Source organism: Gasterosteus aculeatus, chromosome 4 (genome assembly GCF_964276395.1).
Source record: "Gasterosteus aculeatus chromosome 4, fGasAcu3.hap1.1, whole genome shotgun sequence".
NCBI lineage: Eukaryota > Metazoa > Chordata > Actinopteri > Perciformes > Gasterosteidae > Gasterosteus > Gasterosteus aculeatus.
In genome coordinates this window covers 28,790,879-28,808,990 of record NC_135691.1, presented here as the reverse complement: position 1 = coordinate 28,808,990, position 18,112 = coordinate 28,790,879, and the positions used below count along the sequence as shown (strand labels likewise).

Sequence of the window (18,112 nt, the reverse complement as noted above, 5' to 3'; positions counted from 1 at the left end):
AACCTTCAGCCATTGGTGGCCATACACACCTCCCTCTGGTGTCTTAAATGTCTGGCTGGGACTCGGTGGTCCTTCTCCTTTGTTATTAAGGACTCTAATGGTGAGGTTGTAGGTGCTGTAAGGCTGGAGGCCCGGCAGACGTCCCTCGCTACGATTCCCACTGAACGTCAAAACCAGTTCCTGCTGCTCTGTGTCCTCCTCACGTCGGTAGTACACCTTGAGAAAACAGTGAACCGAGTTAGTTCCTATACAAGCGCAGTCATTATTTTATTAACTCCTCAACGCAAGGAGGCATAACGAAGGTTCAAATTCAGTATCTTTCTTTAAAATGCAAGACTCACTTTGACTGCATGGCTTACGTATGTTACAGATTTTGTTTGTTGCACATGTACAATCTTGCTCCATGGCGTTTTAAATCTTTGATTTGTGTAATTTGGTTTTATTGTGAAGCATTGTGTACCTTTGTTTAAAATCAATGCTATATAAGTTATCTTATTAGCAAATGATGGAAAACTAACTTTTGGGTGGGATTAGATGCCTCAAGAGCCTCATGTTCATAAACACAGAATTAATAAAATTAGTTTCCAGGTTCTGCATGACATCTGTAGTCTGACACGTTTCCTTGGAGTTCTTAATAGGTGTTTTTTGATGGCTAATTATAGTACACATTATAGAAATACTTTTTAACAACCGTGAAACTGATCCCTTAATATTTTCAATGAAATTGTTTCTGGTTGGTCTTTTTGGTCAATTTGATTCATATTCCGTTGGGGATGAAGGCCAAGTAGATCAAACGGTCGGTCCCCCAACCATTTAGCTCATATTTATTTAATGCCACCTTCTGAAAACATTTGCAAGATGTCAAGGCCTGCGTGTTTTAGAACGTAACCGTCACACAAATACTCGTGCAGGAACCTTCAGCTAGACCTGCTAAAGCGCTGAGGAGCGTTTGCCACCACACTGCAACACACACACACCTTTCAGCACAGATTTTACAGACTAACAGCGCGCCTTGCCTTTATATACACAAACTGCATAATGGCCGCCTCCCAGTCAATTATCCAATGAGGAGCAGACACAACCTCCGAGGAAGTTGGAGCCACATCACAGCTTTCTTGCATGCAAGCTTTGTTCCCCAATAACTCATTTGAGAGGAAAGGCAGCGGTATCACACACAACCAAAGACATGCTGTAGAACTTTTAGCAAACAATACCTTGTATCCCTGTAGTTTTCCTCTGACTGAGGAGAAGGAAACGGGCTCCCAGTGCACTTCTGCAAGTGTGCTGTTGTGAACCATGATCTGCACACTCTCAGGAGCAGATAAAGGCACTGCAGAGATATGACAAAGAAGTAATATTGTAAGGAATCACTCAAAGTCTCAAGGCCGTTATCGGGAAGCTATATGACTTGATTTTTGTAAAATGTATATAAGGCAGAAAAAGGGTCACAGTCAATGGTCAAAACTAAGTAGATACGTGAACTTTACAGTTGTGTTAACATGTGTTGACACACAAGTTGACAGTTTAAAGGAGAATATTTTCACATTAAGATCAGAAAGATGAATATGTGGTAATTCCCTGTGTGTGTGTTGTTAGTACAATCGATCCCACTGCAGAGAAACACTTTGGTTTGCAGCAGCATTCACTGCTTTATTGAAAGAAAAAAAAAGATGTAAACGGAGATTTGAAGGTCATCAATTCGACTCACAGTCTCCTCCAGAGTGTCCGATCACCACTTCAGGCTCAGGGCCGTTGCCGTAATCGTTCAAAGCTTGAACCTTGACCTCATAGGGCACGTAAATAGGAGCTCCCGACACAACAAACTCAGATGCGTTGCCCACATTCTGTGAGGACCAATCCTCATCCGTGTCTTTCTGTCTCCAAAGCACTTTGTACTCCAGACTGGGCCCGTTAGCCTGAAATCCTGTCAACGGCTGTACGGAGATTGTGTTTTGTCAGAGACTGAAAACAAAAACATGCTGAAATGTTCCAACTTTACTTTGTATGCAAAGCTTTTTTTAACACTTGACCAATCTAAAAGCATGACTTACTGTCCACGAAATGACCAAGTCGCCCGGCATTGTTCCTAAACACTCAACATCTGATGGATTTTCATCGGGAGCTAGTAAAAAACAAAAATAAATGGTTTAATAAAAGTCAATTTGTTTGAATATTTTTTTGATTTGTTGTGGTACTTTTAATCCTAAAAAAAGTGACCATTATGATCACCTGCAGGGTTGGTCCTGTATTGGCTTGATGGCTGGCTCGGGTGGCTGTAGCCCACGTGATTCATGGCCAGCACTCTGAAGGAGTAGTACACGTAAGGAGAGAGGTTTAACTGCGCCGTGGTGCTCGTACCGGAAGCCTCCGTGAGGTTGATCCAAACTCCTGGCTGGTGGAGCAGATCCTCGTATTGGATCAAGAACTCTGGGAAAGATTAAATAATATTTTGAATATGTAGACACTGTCTGAAAAAAGAAAAACATTCTTCCCAATTATTCATTTTTTTCTCTGTATTTAGTCATATTGTCTCATTGTTTATCGTGTCTTTTTACTGCTTCCAGAAAAATAACTATCTCTGAACAAACTGCACAACAGACAATAAATACTGATTACAAGTTTTCCATAGGGAAATTGTGGTGTAGTTTGAGAGACTTTTCATACTCTCTGTGGGACTGTTGTGTTCGTCTCCGGGGATCCAGGTGAGATGAACGCTCCTCTCTGTCTGGTCAGTCAGTTCCAGATCAGTTGGAGGGTCGGGTTTCTCTGTAAACGGAACAATGAAGCCCGGGACCACGGAAAAAAAGAGAACCAGCAGTTTAATTCACTTTGAGACAATAGCTTAATGTTGTCTTAGAAGGCAGGTTTATTTCTGAATAAAATTTGGATTTTATTCCTATAGCTTCAAAATTGGCACAAGAGTTGAATTGTTGTCAAACATTTTACTTTTGTTCAGTAAATATTACAATCTTAATTCAATAAAAATTTCCCGTGTCGTATTTGTTAAAGAAAACATTGCTTCTTATTATTGCATCAAAAAGGTGCAGTATTTATTTCTTCAAGCAATTAAACAATTTAAGACCGTGCACACCAGCACAGGTGTTTTCACTTCAGACTTCAGACCTGTGCAATCAATTCTAATCAGGCAGGTGAGGTGAAAACACCTGAGTGGTGTTTCTTTCAAATGTCAAGGACTTCACAATTAAACTGTTTTTAATTTTGAAAAGATATATCTATGTACAATTTCTAAATACATTTCTGTATACAAGTTAAATAAAATGGTAGAAAAGGGTGAAAAGACAAAATAAGCCAAAAAAACAAACAAAAAACATTGAGGTGAAATGGAAACGGAACTGGTGGTTGGGTGAAGAAAATGAAAGCTACAAAATCCTAATCTGTAGACATTGTTTACCGTAGACAATCGCTGGAGGAGGAGGAGCCTCTGAGAAAGCAGGGAGCAAGAGTAGATAACAAAAACAGATTACATGTTAGTGACAGATAGTAGAAACAGCAGAAAAGCAGGGGAAAAGGGTTGCGTTAGTCTGACAGTAAATTAGATCACAGCTGATCCTTTCAAAGCGGTTAAAAGATTTTTCTTCTTTATAAGTCATGATCAGGAAAGAAGAGAAAAAAGACCAATATTGCATCGCCCTTGTCTTGAGTAAACAACATTGTCTTTGGGAGCATTGGGTAACCCGTCACTCGAATGCACTTTGAACGGACCTACGACAGTCAGCATGGCACTTGCTGAGTCCTGGTCCAGGGTGGTGTTCATGATGCAGGTGTAGGTGCCCTCATCTTCTTCTGTCACGTTTTTGATGGTCAGACTCTCCATATTCACCTCAAACCTGATGACAGCGTAATTGCAGAGAAATGATACGATTCTTCTTTTTGTTCCATGGTGCAACTGATTCCTCAACTGAATGTCTGATGAGTCATCGTACCTCCCGTCCGGCAGCTCTCTGTTGTCTTTGAGCCACGTCACGGTTGGATCGAGGGTTGGGTCGTGTTTGACTTTACACTCGAACACGGCGCTCATTCCACTCTGTACCACCTTGTACTCTGGCTGCTTGAGGATTCGGGTGGGCTCTGGGTGATTAGGAGAAAGGTAAAGAGCTAATGTTTAGAATCGATACAGCTTGATAGTCACTACCTAATGTTTATAAGATAGAATACAATCCAATTATTTTCATTCTCCATATCTGACCTTTTACTTCCAGTTTGACGTGGTTCTCCTTGATCCCCAAGTTGTTGGTTGCAATGCAGGTGTACTTTCCACTGTTTACTGGCTGGGCCACAATGATCTCCAATGTGCCGTTCTCGTGGATCACGTAAGAATCCCCGCTCTTAATGCTGGTCTGACTGTCTTTGAACCTGCACGGAGGCCGCAAAAATTGGGTTTAAGTATTTGATGGCGCCGCGCAACAACATCTTTGGCGTTTAGCGATACACATTTAAATTAGCCTTGGAACAAAATTTGCATTTCATTTTGATTTTCAGCTAATATTTCCTTTAAAATGTCAGAATGAAAGTCGTCTGATGGGGCTCTTACCATGTGATAGCTGGTATTGGTGAACCAAATGAGGCACAATGAAGTAATGCAGGGTTGTTGGTGATGACCTGGTATACTTGGTTAGGTGGAGAAAGCACCCTCGGTGGCTCAGCTGTGGAAAGTAACACAACATTATCCAAATCAGTATTCCCCCCCCCCCCCCCCCCCCTCATACACACTGGCCTTGACATGAGAGAAATTCTGATCACCTCTTATATAAAATTTCAAAATAACAAAAACTCACCAAGCACGTTGACAAAAGCATTTGCCATCAGGTAGCCAAATTCATTGGATGCATTACACTGGTAGACGGCACTAGATCCGGATTGCACGTTGCTGAGAATCACAGTGTCGTCATCCACCTTCCGACTGTGGTCCTCTGGAGCGTCTATACGGTTACACAGTCACACTTTCGTGTAAGTAAAAATGAGCGCAAGGCGATTCCAGTGCAATCAGATAAACTTTGTTGAGTCTACGTGTTTATCCGTAGACTCTGCTGTCAGGTATATCTGTGCGTAAACGTAGGATAGTCGATCATTGGACTCATTGGACTCACTCTCTAGGGATACACCGTTGACCAACCAGGTGATCAAAGGTTTGGGTGTTCCATTGACTCGACAAGTCAGGATGCCGGTCTCGTTCGGGGCGAGGATCAGGTTCCTGGGTGCACTGACCCAGAAAGGAGCCGCTGTGGATGGCGAAAGAGACACAACAGCAACATTTGTGACCGAATTAAAACGTTGCGGTAATACAATCTTTGCACGTGCAAGATTAAAATGTAGCCGTTCTGGTCGATCATTTATACACCGAATGTAACCTTGAAAAATCCGGGGTACCTTTGACAGTGACCTTGATGATGTGGTGCGCAGTGCCCAGGTTGTTTGTGGCTGTACAGCGGTAGTCACCGCCATCAGCTTCATTCACATCAGAAACCTTCAGCGTTTTCTTGTAGTTGTAAAAAGACATCCTGCTGCTCGGCAGCTCCCCTCCATCCTTCTGCCAGGAGATCTCTGGAGTGGGTCTGTCACAAAAGTGAATGGTGCTGTTAAAATATTTTGTACACCACCTGTTTTTATATGAACACCATGACAGCTTCTCATAAAGCACATGGTACGGTACATAAAAGGGCACATTTCTTCTGTGTTTATTACTGATACAGCCTACTTACAAGCCATCAGCAATGCACTCCAGCTCCAGAGTCTCCCCTCTCAGAACCATCTTGGTGCTGGTGGCGCCCTGAGGCATCATGAAGCGGGGACGACGTTCCCCATCTGGGCTGTCTGAAAACACGAGGACACGTGATCGAATCAGAACCCGACAGCGATCGGGTGATTTACTGTATGAAATGTTTACGCCCTTTGCTGTGGGGGTTGAGGCCAAGTTGAGGTGAGTGTGTATGTTGGGTGAGGTTAAGGCTGGGAGAGGAGGCAGGGCCGGGTTCACACTGAAGGGGCTGAGTGGGATTAAACCAGCTGCACTCACCAACATAGAAATCAGTGAAATTGTATAAAGAAGCCACTGTCTCATTCATTGTTTGCACTGTAACATAACAGAACATCATAAGCATGCATAACTAGGAAAAAACAAACAGAAAATGCGTTACTTTACAATGTTTAAACCAGTGCATTAGCTCGTGAAAATATATTGTAAATAAAGAATCATATTGTTTTGAGGGTTAGCACACGGTTAGCGCAGGATTAACGTCTGATCAGTGTGTGGAAATAATCTAAATATATATTATGATATAAATATGAAATAAAAGAGACTTCTTTTTTTATTTTATTTAACAAATTACATAGTGGCAATCAGTATAAACTATGACTTTGTATTCCAATTATGTTGTAAAATATAGTAGTAAAATTGAAGGAATTGAGTGTCTTTACTCACTGTCCAGCACGGTGACTGAGATGGGCTGCTTCTGCTGGATGGTTTGTGTGTGAGGGAAGCGAGCATAGCAGATGTAGTCGCTCCTGGTGTCTTCTGGAAGAACATTGGAAAAGTACAAGTCTCCATTCAGAGCCTGGGACACGCGTTGATCCAGCGGTAGCCTCTGGAAATCTGAAGAATGGGGAACGCAAAGAGAGTTGGACATGGAACAGCACGTACACGTGTACGTCGCACAATCCTTGGACCTGTTCTGTAACATTCAATGTGAGGTTGTATAAATGCAGGTATGGAAATGACGCACTGTTATCCATCCAGAAGATGACCGGTGGCGGCAGCCCTGCAGGGGGACGGCACTTCAGCACCAGGGAGCCCCCCATTTGCACCGCAATTGCCTCGTTTCTCTCCTTCGACCACAAGGGGGACCCTGCGAGTCACATAAACATCGAACAAAGACGCTGGAAGGTTCCCATTCGGGAGCTTGACACAGATCAGTGTTGGGTTTGAGCCTTTTGTGGAAGCTGAATACTAGGAGTCAAAGTTGAAATGAAATAATAAAATCACAAGCCTTACTGGACTGTCTGATGACAATGCTGTTGGATACAGCGGTGCCGTGCTCATTGTGTGCCGTGCACTGGTACGTTCCCTCATAGGCCTCAGCCTTTTCCCCGCTGATGTCAATGACAAGAGTTCCTGAACCGGGCTTCATCAGGACTTTGGAATCTTTCTCGACCTCAAAGTGGGTCCCGTTTCTTGTCCACAAAAAGCTAGAATCGAAAAATAAACAATAGCCGTCACTGGATCTTTGAGGTTAGGCGCCACAAGGAAACACGAGACAGAGGAAATGACAGGATTTTAGCATCTTTATCCAACAGCTGCATTATGGTCTAGTCATGCAGACTTATTGTAATCACCGATCTTGTAGCAGGGAGTCTGGCTGATTCTAACTTGATTAAGGGGCAGGTGGGAAATCCAGACTGTGCGCAATTCGCTCTGCGAGGTGTGTTTCTCAAGTGGTTTCTACGACAACAGCTGCTATGTCAATTTTTACATTTCCACGCTGCTGCGGATTAAAGCTACCCTCAGAAACCAATCTATATTTTCCCAGAGAGGACCATGAAAGTGGATATATGTTTGCTCGTAATTGCTGAAACTCTCTATCACACTGGGAACAGGAGGAGCGACCAGGGAAATATGCAAGCGCGGCTTGCGACCGGGACGGATAAACAAGCGTCAAGGGGGATGGGATGAGTGATGGTCTCACCTGGGATGAGGCTTCCCCTTGGCCTCGCAGTGGATGACAATGTTCTCCCGCGGATCAAAGATGTAATCCTTCGGGGACTGTAGCGTTATGGTGGGGGGTTGTGGCACTGGAGACACATGCAAAGAAACGTTTAGACACACAGAGTGAAATCGCGGCACGCTGAATTACAGCATCAGGCATTTGCAGGCAACATGCAAGAAGCAGTCCCACTATTGGGTGTAACACCAGCTCGAGCTGCAAGCTGCTATGTGATCCGTCTTACCAGTCCGTGATCTGACATAAACCCAGCACCACTCCAAAGCAAGCACGTCACTTCACACAGGAACAGCGATGAGATAACCGCATGCACATCTAACATTGCTAGGACACGCAAACGCACGCAAGTTAAGTTTGAAGTGCAAGAAGTCAACACTAAAAGCCACAGCAGCTTCTTTTAAACAACTTACATCCTTCCAGTACTTTAGCTTTTTTGCCCAGCGTGACACGCCGCACCACAGTGATAGAATATTGAGGAAAGGTGTTAGTTGTTGCAAGGAGTAGTATTTTATTGAGACTGCCTGGAGTTTGCTTGAGATTCATAGGGCGGGTACAACAAATGCTAGTAAAGTAGTTGAAGACACTATGATGTCACACAGGGTGTGTGATCTACATATGTGAGAGTCCTTCAGAATAACATTTTTAAACCAAAAGATGCAAATGTCATTCCATGAAATAAAAGGAAATCAGTAAATTTAATTTTAATTAAAAAATGTACAAACACTCAAACTTGTTTAGTGGCCCATAGAAGCAAGATTAATTATGCACATCGATATGAAATTGTTGAGTGTCATTTCTATTACAGTTCTTGCTTGATGCAAGTGTTAATGCAAGCAGAATAGTTGGCTAGAATTTTACATTGAATGTGACATTGATGTGATGGGGACACTACTTACGATCAAGAGGCACCTCCAGTGCCGACGTCATGTGACTCAAGAGTATCAATAGCATGGCTGCGAAGCCCGGCACCCGCTTCCTGTTCCTGTCCATGGTCGGGTTTGTCAGGATGAAAACCTGGATCCACACTACAGAGACATATGAAGAAAATAAAATAAGATGACTACATGTGCTAATAAAACAATATGTTTTAGGTTGCATTTAATAGATTTATTTAGTATAAAGAACCATCAAGTCTTGGGGTGTCTAATGAACCACAATGAAAAGTTTACTTTGTGAGTCCAAAACACGTCCAAAGTCACAAATCACAAGTGGCTCGTCTGCTGGATCGCCCGCCATGCTGCCAACAGAAAGACTGGAGAAAAAGTCCAAACAACCTTCTACTCTGTATTTGGAACAAGTATTTTACAGTTGTCAGTCCTGTACACAGATAGGACGCAGACTTGTTTGGCCATTCTTTGTAGAGATATGTGGTCAGAGGTGTCCTCAAGATGGGAGAGCCGCTGATGACTGAAATATCAACTGTGCAACACTGACATCCTCCACGTGTTTGCCTGTAAACATATTGCATAGTGCTCTCGGCCGGAACACTCCCAACTCTGCCGATATCGCTGCATGCAGGCTGCCGCGTACATGAGCAAATCCCACCGCATTAGTCCACGCATTCTCAGTCAGTGTCTCGTATAACCGGGCTACACATGAGTGAAGGCCCAGAAGCGGTGGCTTCTGTCACGTGGTCCATAAGAGAGCGACACAGTTTGAGCAGTCGCACTTTAAAATCATAGCACCGTGTTGTCGTTGAACGGGGAGCAGAAAATTGTGTTTGTTTTCCCCCCTTTTCATGTGCTTTGTCTTGCATTGCGTGAGCCTCTGTCACGTATGCATTAGCCCGCAATTATTTATTGGCAAATTCAAATTACACCACTGCACCGGTGGCATCAAGATGCTGCTGTGCATAGAAATGATGCATGTCCCTGCCTTCTACACGATTGCACATTATGTGAGCTGCCAGAAACAAATTTATTTCTATTGCATGAGCCGGTTGAGTCCTAGTGGCCAAAGGGTGACGGCAACTCCTGGACAGCGCGCAGAGATGGATTTTGAGGGGGAGCTGCTGTCAGGTAAATGGCTCAGTTCATTCTGACATCTTCATTATTCATGACGAGCATCTTTGCACAAAGGCACACAAACACGTGGATATGCGAGCAGAGCGCGCACACACACATACGCACACACAGGGTCGAAGTCTTCAGAGGCATTTGAAGGTGAAACTATCAAGCTCACTGTTCGAGGTCCCTACTCTGCTGGAGAGGAAGTCTGACGTCATAGGGTGAGCTATGAACACACACACACACACACACACGCACAGAGTAGTGTGTCAGATTTTATCCAGCTGAGCTAGGCAGTGAGTGTGAGCTAATACAACCCCAGGACACACGTAATTACGCCGACACGTCCTATTGGATATTACTCTCTAACTAGTTAATCGACAGGGAGGAGGACAGAGACAGAGAAAGAGAGACACAGAGAGAGAGAAGGACTGAGAGAAACACAATGTGTTGCACTCAATGCCATAAAAGCAGCCCATGCATGCTCAATCTTCTAATCTAATTGTGAAACTGGGAATGTGGTATTATGCAAATGTAATAGCCATTTTTGGATTAATTACAATAACGCTCCATCGGGCTGTGGCTGAGATGGCCTCCCACACAGCGACACCCATATATGAAGCTGTTTGGGACTTCTGGTCCAAAACCGTTACATTAGAACAAGAACAAGAAGGTGTCGAAGTTTTAGAAAGGATTATTTTAGTGGAAGATAAGGGCAGACTAGCCAACCCTACAACTGTGCCATGGAAAGGCAGACCCTAACTCTTAAACATTCTCAGAAACGATGACACACTGTCTGGTTGCTTTGCAACAGTGCAATAAAACACTGAGTCTGCATTAATGGATGAGTCAACATTGCTTTCTCCAACGTGGAGCGCCATAAAACGCCGCCACCCAGCCGTTGCACAAGGACTAATAAAAACATTCCTTAGTGGTGCGGACGTACAGCAGCTAGGCCTTTGGATCCACTTCCTGTTGCCATCACCAGCCCACATTGACCTTCAGTGACCTGGATCTATTCCAGCTGTTTTTTGTTGTGCATGTGGTCTCAGCTGAGCATGCAACACTAAATATAAGAGGCAATATTCAAAGTAAATGACCATCCAACGCTATAAGGATATGTTATTGCCAAAATTTGGATTATTTCTTTCAAACCCATCAACGCCTTGCATTTTTGATATTGCAACTCTTGGCCTAAACTGCTGTGATACTTTGTTAAAATGCTGACTTGTTTGACATGTTATCTAATAGCTGCCGAAGCCAACGTGTCCATTGAGCCATTTGTGTTGAGCTCGTCAAACAAAAAAAAGGGCGATCATTTGTTTTCTCTAAAAAAGCATTCACTAGATAGCTTCTGTAAAGATGAGAGCGACTTTAAATAGCTTGGCAATTCAGTATGCAACCAGAGCGAGCAGTTCTCCAACTACAAAGAACGGCGCGAAGCGTGCTGACGCAAACCCAACAGCCTTCCCGCCGCGCGGTTTGCCAACCCTGCAGCGATGTGCTAAGTTGGTCACTCCGCAGCCTTCAGTCACGCTGAGGCCTGACAGTCTGACTAGACAGATGAGGGAGGGGGGGGTAGGGGGGCAAACCCGGGGAAAACAGTCATATCCAGTCACATCAGATTGCAGTGACTGAGGTTTTTCTAAAGGCAGCAGAGTGAGTCAGAGCGCACGCTTTCTTCAGTAGCGCGGTACACACACACACAGATTTGGACGAGAACACACCGGCGCCACAATGACCGTTTGTAAAGCGAGACTTGCGCTCTGACGAGAAATTTTCTTAGTAGGCTGAAATTCCACTCCTTTTGGGAAGAGACTCGGCGCATAACACCATAACCAGTCTGCTCTGAAAGGCGATGGTCTCCGTAGAGTCTGTGTGTCTCAGGTCACTGGGAAAGGAGCTGTGAGCCGTGAGAGTCCCCACAAACACACGGAGGGAAGCTGCGGCCTGAATGCTAAGCCGCTATAAATGCCACTTCAATGCTGAGAGTGGACTTTTACAATTTTATGGGGGGAATATACATTCTCTTTCCCTTGATGCTGCTTTCTTTTAGAGACTACGCAGCTGCGGCTGCGGGTGACTTAAATCGAAATAAGTGGTCACTATTTCCTGAAAGGTTTCCTTTAGCTTTGGTTTTGGTCCCCACAAATTCCTCTGGTAAATATCTGGCTAAACATCTGTTCCTCCTTGAGGTTAATTGAAGTTTGGTGCGACATTAGCGCTTTTTCCTGCTGTCGCTAGAGACATCATCTGACGAGAGCTGTGACAGAGAGCCACACCAGTAAAGTTTTGGGCCATAAAAAACAAAAACAAAACTCGGGTATCTAGTCGTATGTGAAAGGAGGTAGATATATTATTGAGCTTACCAAAGTATCCATAAATTCTACGGTTAAGCCATTAACTAACCGCTTTAAATAAAAAACGGCTGTGGGACACATTTCAAGTGTCTGTAGAGAAGGAATGCAAAATGTCACACCAGGTAAGACGTAAAGACACAGTGACATACTAGGAAGTGCTGACCCTCAGTAAACATCCCAATACCTGGTGTCATCCATTGTCTCTGTAGATTTGATAACATTATTGGCCGACTGATTCGTCTCGCTATCTCCTTCCATGACGAACCCTCATCCAGCGACCAGACGGCCACCGTAAGGGGAGAAAATGGCCCCACGTCTTTGAGGCAATGCCTCCACGACACATTTTAATCTAAAGCGGCAGACAAGAGGTAATGTTGCCTCCCTAACCATCTTAATAAATGGGCTACTATTCATACATGTTTCGTATCTATTCAACAAGTTAAGTATTATTTACTAAAGCACATTTGTGGTGCAGACAATAGTTGGATAATGTTACCTTCCTCACCTTTGAAAGTAAGAAGAAAGACTATATGAGCAATAGGAGTAAAGCACCCTGAGGCTGAAGTAAGGCATTACAGGTTTTTAGGAAAAAGTTCAAGATTTCTTTGGAAAAACATTTGAGACTATGAATAAAAGAAAATTGAGGTTTCAAGTTTAAAGCAAGAAAAGACACAAACATTGAAGGCTTGCAGTTGTATTTTTGATGCGATTGAAATACACACAGAATGCCCCAAATATGTCTGCGGATGCATTTGATTCCTTTTTACCAATGGATCACGTTGTGTGCTTCACCCACACGTTTGTAAAAGCACAATGATTAAAGACCGTAAGCAGTGCAACTGTTATTCTTCCAGAGCAACTCTGCCTGGTGTCATTGTTGAAACCCAAAACTGCTTCATTTAAGGTCTATTGGGTGGATGGATTTAACTGCTGACTTCATCGGAAGCCGTCCGCTCCCGTGGAAGTTATTTTTAAGAGGAGCTTTCACTACACTAACACCACTTCTTTTGCAGTGAAAGGACAGTCTCTTTGTCCCCCGATGGCCCAAAAACCACAGCACACCCAGCCGGCTAATCAGTACAAACTATCTCGGCCTCTTTCGCACGTGCACACATGCACACAGAGGGCCTTCCCTTTCTGGGGGTCAGTTTTTCCAGCAACATCCGCAGAATCCCAGAGCGCCTGCTTTTCTCTGAGGCTTTGTGATGTGCTGATAGTCAGCATGCCCACAGCCATCACCATCCGCAACGCCACAACCGCCCCATGGGGGCCATTGTCTCCGTGTTGTTTACCACTGGGAGAACGCTGAGAGGGCAGGATGACATCAAGATATGCCCACAGATAAAGCGAGTATAGTACGTACATACATACAGTATAAATTCATACAAACATACAGAGCAGTCATGATGGAAAGAAAATGCATGAATACAGTGTGAGACGGTTTTTTGTTTTGAACTTTCTCAAACGAGCTCTGAGCACCATATTTCTAAAAACACAGGTCCGTATCATCTGCGTAAGTGAATGCAAAAATTAAGTGAAATATAGTTTTAAAGTCTAGGGTCTGGTACTGTGGTGGAACACCGAAATCTCAATACACACATTTACTAATTTAACTTATTTGACATTCAAAGTTCTGAACTAGCCCTATGTACAATAAAAGATGGCGTAACGCTGATGTTGTGGTACAAAAGGAACATAACTTTATCTTGCAGAACAACAAGCGTACTTATAAAAAGTGGTGAAAGTGATTCTTACATTAATCTATGTGATGTCATTGCACAGGATAGAATCCCAGGTAATGGTGAGAGAGAGAGAGATCTGCTGGCTCCTCTTCCATAAATAACTTAACCTTGCTGCAGCGAGTTGCTATGCAACCTCCAGCCCTTTTTAAACCCCTGGTATGAATAACATTGGAAGCATCTTGTGGTCATTTCGTGTCCCTCTCTTTTTCCTATTCAATTCATGCCTTTCGATGAATTGGATTTTAATAGCTCTGCTTCCGGCACATTCAGGTAACACAATGACTCTCCCTGAAAAGGTGTAAAATAGGAACAATACCTTTTTTTTTTAAACGCTCACTCCTAAGTAACGTATTTCTTAACTAGAAAGAAGAAAAAGAAGAAAGAAAGAAAAGGTTGTGTGTTTAATATAAATTCAAATTACTGTAAATAGTGGTTTTGTTAAACCAAGAGATTAATCTGGAATGGTTTTGAAAAATGATAATTCCTCAAAAACAAAGCTCTGTATCCATCCATGTGTGACTAATCAAAAGCCATTACCGATAGCTTCCATTAAAATTTGCTTAATCTGACATCCAATTAAAGTGCTTTGATATTTGGACAATCACATTTTTCCAGGCGTATGGACCGGTTAGGTGCTTGGTTGGGGCTTGGTTAGGTGTTGGGTGTGTGCTCATATGCGCATGAGAGTATATTCATGCTGCGTGTGTGTGTGTGTGTGTGTGTGTGTGTGTGTGTGTGTGTGTGTGTGTGTGTGTGTGTGTGTGTGTGTGTGTGTGTGTGTGTGAGCACATGTCACACCTGTCTAAGGTCATCTCATCAAAAACTGTGCCATGCAGGGCAAAACAGGTGCCATGCTGGCCATTTAATTAAAATTACAAACTGAATCTGGTGACCCGTAATTGTACAATATAGCCACGCATTTGTTCAGGGAAACTGAGAAAAGGTTGTAAAAACATTTCTTGCCTCAATGCATTTAAATCATCTTGCCAGATATCAGCGCTGATCGCTCTGACTTGAGCAAAGCCATAATTCTATATTCATTATTGTTCTACCCTTGTGAATTCAAGTTTGTATCTTCACAATAAATAGCAAGTACACTATGTGAGATGTAATACACAAAATATTGTAGTGGACGGGCTAAACCATGGGAATATAACAAATAATCTAAAATCAACAAAATCAACAGTCCTTTATTTTTTTAATTCAATACGGTGTCACAGTGGCCACAGGCTGGGTTTATTTTAGCATGATTTACTGTGTGTCTCCCACTGTTTATTTGTAAAAGTGTTCGTGTGTATGAGGCATTCACGATACTGATGTTACTATTCGCTTGGCTAGAAAGTGAAAAAGGTGCGAGATATGGGATTGAAGCATTCACATTGCTTCCTGACGTTCTCCACTCAGCTTGGTTAGTCATCTTTTATATATCAAGAAGTGTTTGGCTGCTATATTGATGTTCCACATTTTGAACAGCTCCTTTAAAAGATTCTCCTGTAGAATAAAGGAGACGCAGTGGACACCGAGGTAGATCAGGCGGAAGTGTTGACAGGAGAGAAAAGTGCATGATGGGATGGGAACGGGGGAGGGGAGCGACCAACACATTATGGCAACGCAACAAGCTGGCATGCCCCTGTTTATTTTTCCTACGCCCATCTGTTCGTCAGGATTACCCGTACGGATGGGGATGGAGGAAGCTGGAGGAGGGGAGGAGATCCAGCATCACAACCTAAACTAAATTCAATCAACTCCTCTCTTGAATAAACTGCTATTATAATGACTCACCGTCAAAGTTATAGATCAGAGCAATATCGAAGAGTGCTCTCATTGGGGCTATTTGGGGTCGCGGTGATATAAATGAGAGCTGAAACATTGTAGTGGCGTGTTATGTAATACTGCGCTGCGGCTCCTGCTCTACTTACAAATATGTACAATGGGTTTTCCACATGCAGATTGCTTCTGGTCCGTTATGTGTTGACTCATATTGTACGCAGAGCAAATGTTTAATGTCAATCTTCCTCATCATCGGAATCCATCGGGTCCTTGAGGTGTAGTTTTGGACCATAGTTATTTTTGGAAATATGAACATTGTGGGTAAAGCAGTTTATTATCCCAGAGTTTGTTTAATTGTATCGGTACATTCCCTCTACCTGCATACTATACTGTACAGTGTGAGCAGCAGGTGACACCAGGAGCTGGACACCTGCCGCTACTATTTTTCCAAAGGCATTTACACATTCCTCATCCAAATACATGCTGGGTGTAGCCGGGTACGGCACTCGTTGACGTTCCTCCATGAGTTCATTTCTACATCTGACTAAATGTACTGTTGTTCTTCCCAGCCACAAGGCAAGAAAAAACAAGCCTAATACCTAAACAACACACCCAAACCACAGCCGCAGGCAACAAGCTGCTGAGGCAACACCTGCAGACACAAAGACTGCACAGCCAAGACTGCAAAGGGTTTTAATTAGTCACTGCCCGCCGGAACTCACGCCTCAAACACTCACCACTTTTCAACCACGCTAACTGACCCTTCTTGTTTGAAGTGCAGCCATGGTTGATGAAATGCCTTTGGTACATCCCCATCACACATATGTTTGCAGTGAGTCCAGTGACAGTCACACTGTGTAATCTACACCCACTGACTTCTCTCAGAGTGACACTAAACAGCTCTCATCACTGGGACACATGCACCAAAGGAGCAAATCAGCAAATCAGTCGTTATCAAAAAACAACAGCAAGAGGACTGGGTGTGATTTGCGATCAGACAAAAAAAAATGGACACAGTAGGAAAGGAGAGAAATAATATTCGTTTGCAACATCAGATTTACCTGGGAGGACTTAAAGCAGCGGCCTGTATCCAGGAGGTGGTTCAAACCTGCAACAAAGAGAAAAGGACACCACAGCCATTAATTGGGTCCTTTGGCTGCAGCCAACAAAATGTAATGGGGACAAGGGGACACATTAGGTTCTCAAAGCTAACAGACTTGAATCCATTCATCAATAGTGTCACGTACGAAGCTCAACATGAATACATGGGCACAACCTCTTTGCTCTCCAGGGAATACCCAGTAAATGAACGTGTCTCGCTGAAGACGAGTACCCTCAATCAATAACCAAAATGTCTCCAGTCATTTTTATTACTTTTACCTCCGACAAGGGGACACGTACACGCACAAATGAAACGTGGCCCCCACCTCCAGCAAACAGGCCTCCCTTCGTGACCGTGAATGCATTATCATAATCTCCGGAGAGTCTCTCCATTCATCTCACATTAGCAAAACAAATGTGACGGACAAAGACCGGCGGCCCATTACAAGTGTAGGTGGCTCGGAGGGAAAAGACCGGCGGATTATATGAGTCGCCATTAATGAGCCGAGGTCGAGCCGTTTGAACTGATCGGGAAATGTAAAAAATGAGATGGGGTCTTTGTACTCCCAGCGATGACACGGCCGAGAAGCTGTTGGCCCAAGTCACAACCCGTTACCTTGGAAACAGAAGATTGTACAAAGAGAGAGGCAAACAGGGAAGAGGGAAACAATTTGTTACTAAACCTAAGTAAGTTTACCTGAAGGTTTAAATGTACCGTCGTATCAAGTGCAATTGAATGAATTTAATAACCGGGACAGAACTGAAACAAATTGAACCGAGCCTGACTGGCACCGGGGGAGGGCAAGCACAGATGAGAGAGATGTTAATGAACGCAGACAGGGACGCACCGTGACATCAGCAAACCAGAGCAGGAGAGGCAGAATGGGGATGATGCGGTAGAAAGAGAGAGAGAGAGAGGAGGAAGAAATGAAGGCCTAGTGGGAATAAGAAACATGCATTATTAACGGGCAAATCTAAAAGCGCCTCATCATCAGAGCGTCAGAGGTAGGGGGGGGGGGGTGGAGAGAGATACAGAGACAGTAGGAGAAAGAGAGAGAGAGAGAGGGGGGGGGGGCTGGAAGATGGCAGAAGAGAAAAGCTAGCAGGGCTGACACCAAGTGCAAGCACATCGCCATGGCAACAAAAAGAAAGACAGACCATATGACTGCAAATATGCCATTTTCCTTTTAAAGAGAAATGTGCATGTTTGCTTTCTTGGAGCAAGCTAAATATTAAGGTTTAACGAGCTGGTAAGCTTAGTTTGGAATAAAGACTGAACGCAGCTAGCAGATGACAAAGTCAGTTTTTATCATGTTTGTTTAATCTGTTAAAGTGTCTTATATTTCTCGGACTATTTCGGAATATTTCTCTTTCCTCATTCAAACTAATGGTGACAA

At 43.6% G+C, this 18,112-nt stretch overlaps 1 protein-coding gene across 22 annotated transcripts in view; it reads right to left on the bottom strand.

Moving 5' to 3' along the window:
* The window catches only part of nrcama (neuronal cell adhesion molecule a), a 40,271-nt gene that overhangs the window by 8,862 nt on the left and 13,297 nt on the right, over window positions 1-18,112 (bottom strand). For 8 of the 22 annotated variants that reach the window (XM_078101803.1, XM_078101804.1, XM_078101809.1 and 5 more), the window contains exons 2-24: window positions 16,676-16,722; window positions 8,633-8,761; window positions 8,147-8,164; window positions 7,701-7,806; window positions 7,010-7,203; window positions 6,741-6,863; window positions 6,440-6,610; window positions 6,035-6,091; window positions 5,721-5,832; window positions 5,389-5,573; window positions 5,109-5,240; window positions 4,797-4,940; window positions 4,553-4,664; window positions 4,208-4,374; window positions 3,945-4,089; window positions 3,724-3,848; window positions 3,413-3,442; window positions 2,665-2,766; window positions 2,230-2,427; window positions 2,052-2,122; window positions 1,709-1,934; window positions 1,215-1,330; window positions 30-216 (exon numbers count right to left, since the gene is read on the bottom strand). In XM_078101803.1, coding sequence (XP_077957929.1) covers window positions 30-216; window positions 1,215-1,330; window positions 1,709-1,934; window positions 2,052-2,122; window positions 2,230-2,427; window positions 2,665-2,766; window positions 3,413-3,442; window positions 3,724-3,848; window positions 3,945-4,089; window positions 4,208-4,374; window positions 4,553-4,664; window positions 4,797-4,940; window positions 5,109-5,240; window positions 5,389-5,573; window positions 5,721-5,832; window positions 6,035-6,091; window positions 6,440-6,610; window positions 6,741-6,863; window positions 7,010-7,203; window positions 7,701-7,806; window positions 8,147-8,164; window positions 8,633-8,726 — 2,815 coding nt within the window. In that variant the 5' untranslated portion in view covers window positions 8,727-8,761; window positions 16,676-16,722. The remainder of the gene's footprint in view (window positions 1-29; window positions 217-1,214; window positions 1,331-1,708; window positions 1,935-2,051; window positions 2,123-2,229; window positions 2,428-2,664; window positions 2,767-3,412; window positions 3,443-3,723; window positions 3,849-3,944; window positions 4,090-4,207; window positions 4,375-4,552; window positions 4,665-4,796; window positions 4,941-5,108; window positions 5,241-5,388; window positions 5,574-5,720; window positions 5,833-6,034; window positions 6,092-6,439; window positions 6,611-6,740; window positions 6,864-7,009; window positions 7,204-7,700; window positions 7,807-8,146; window positions 8,165-8,632; window positions 8,762-16,675; window positions 16,723-18,112) is intronic. The other 14 variants (XM_078101807.1, XM_078101817.1, XM_078101818.1 and 11 more) reach the window with 9 other exon arrangements.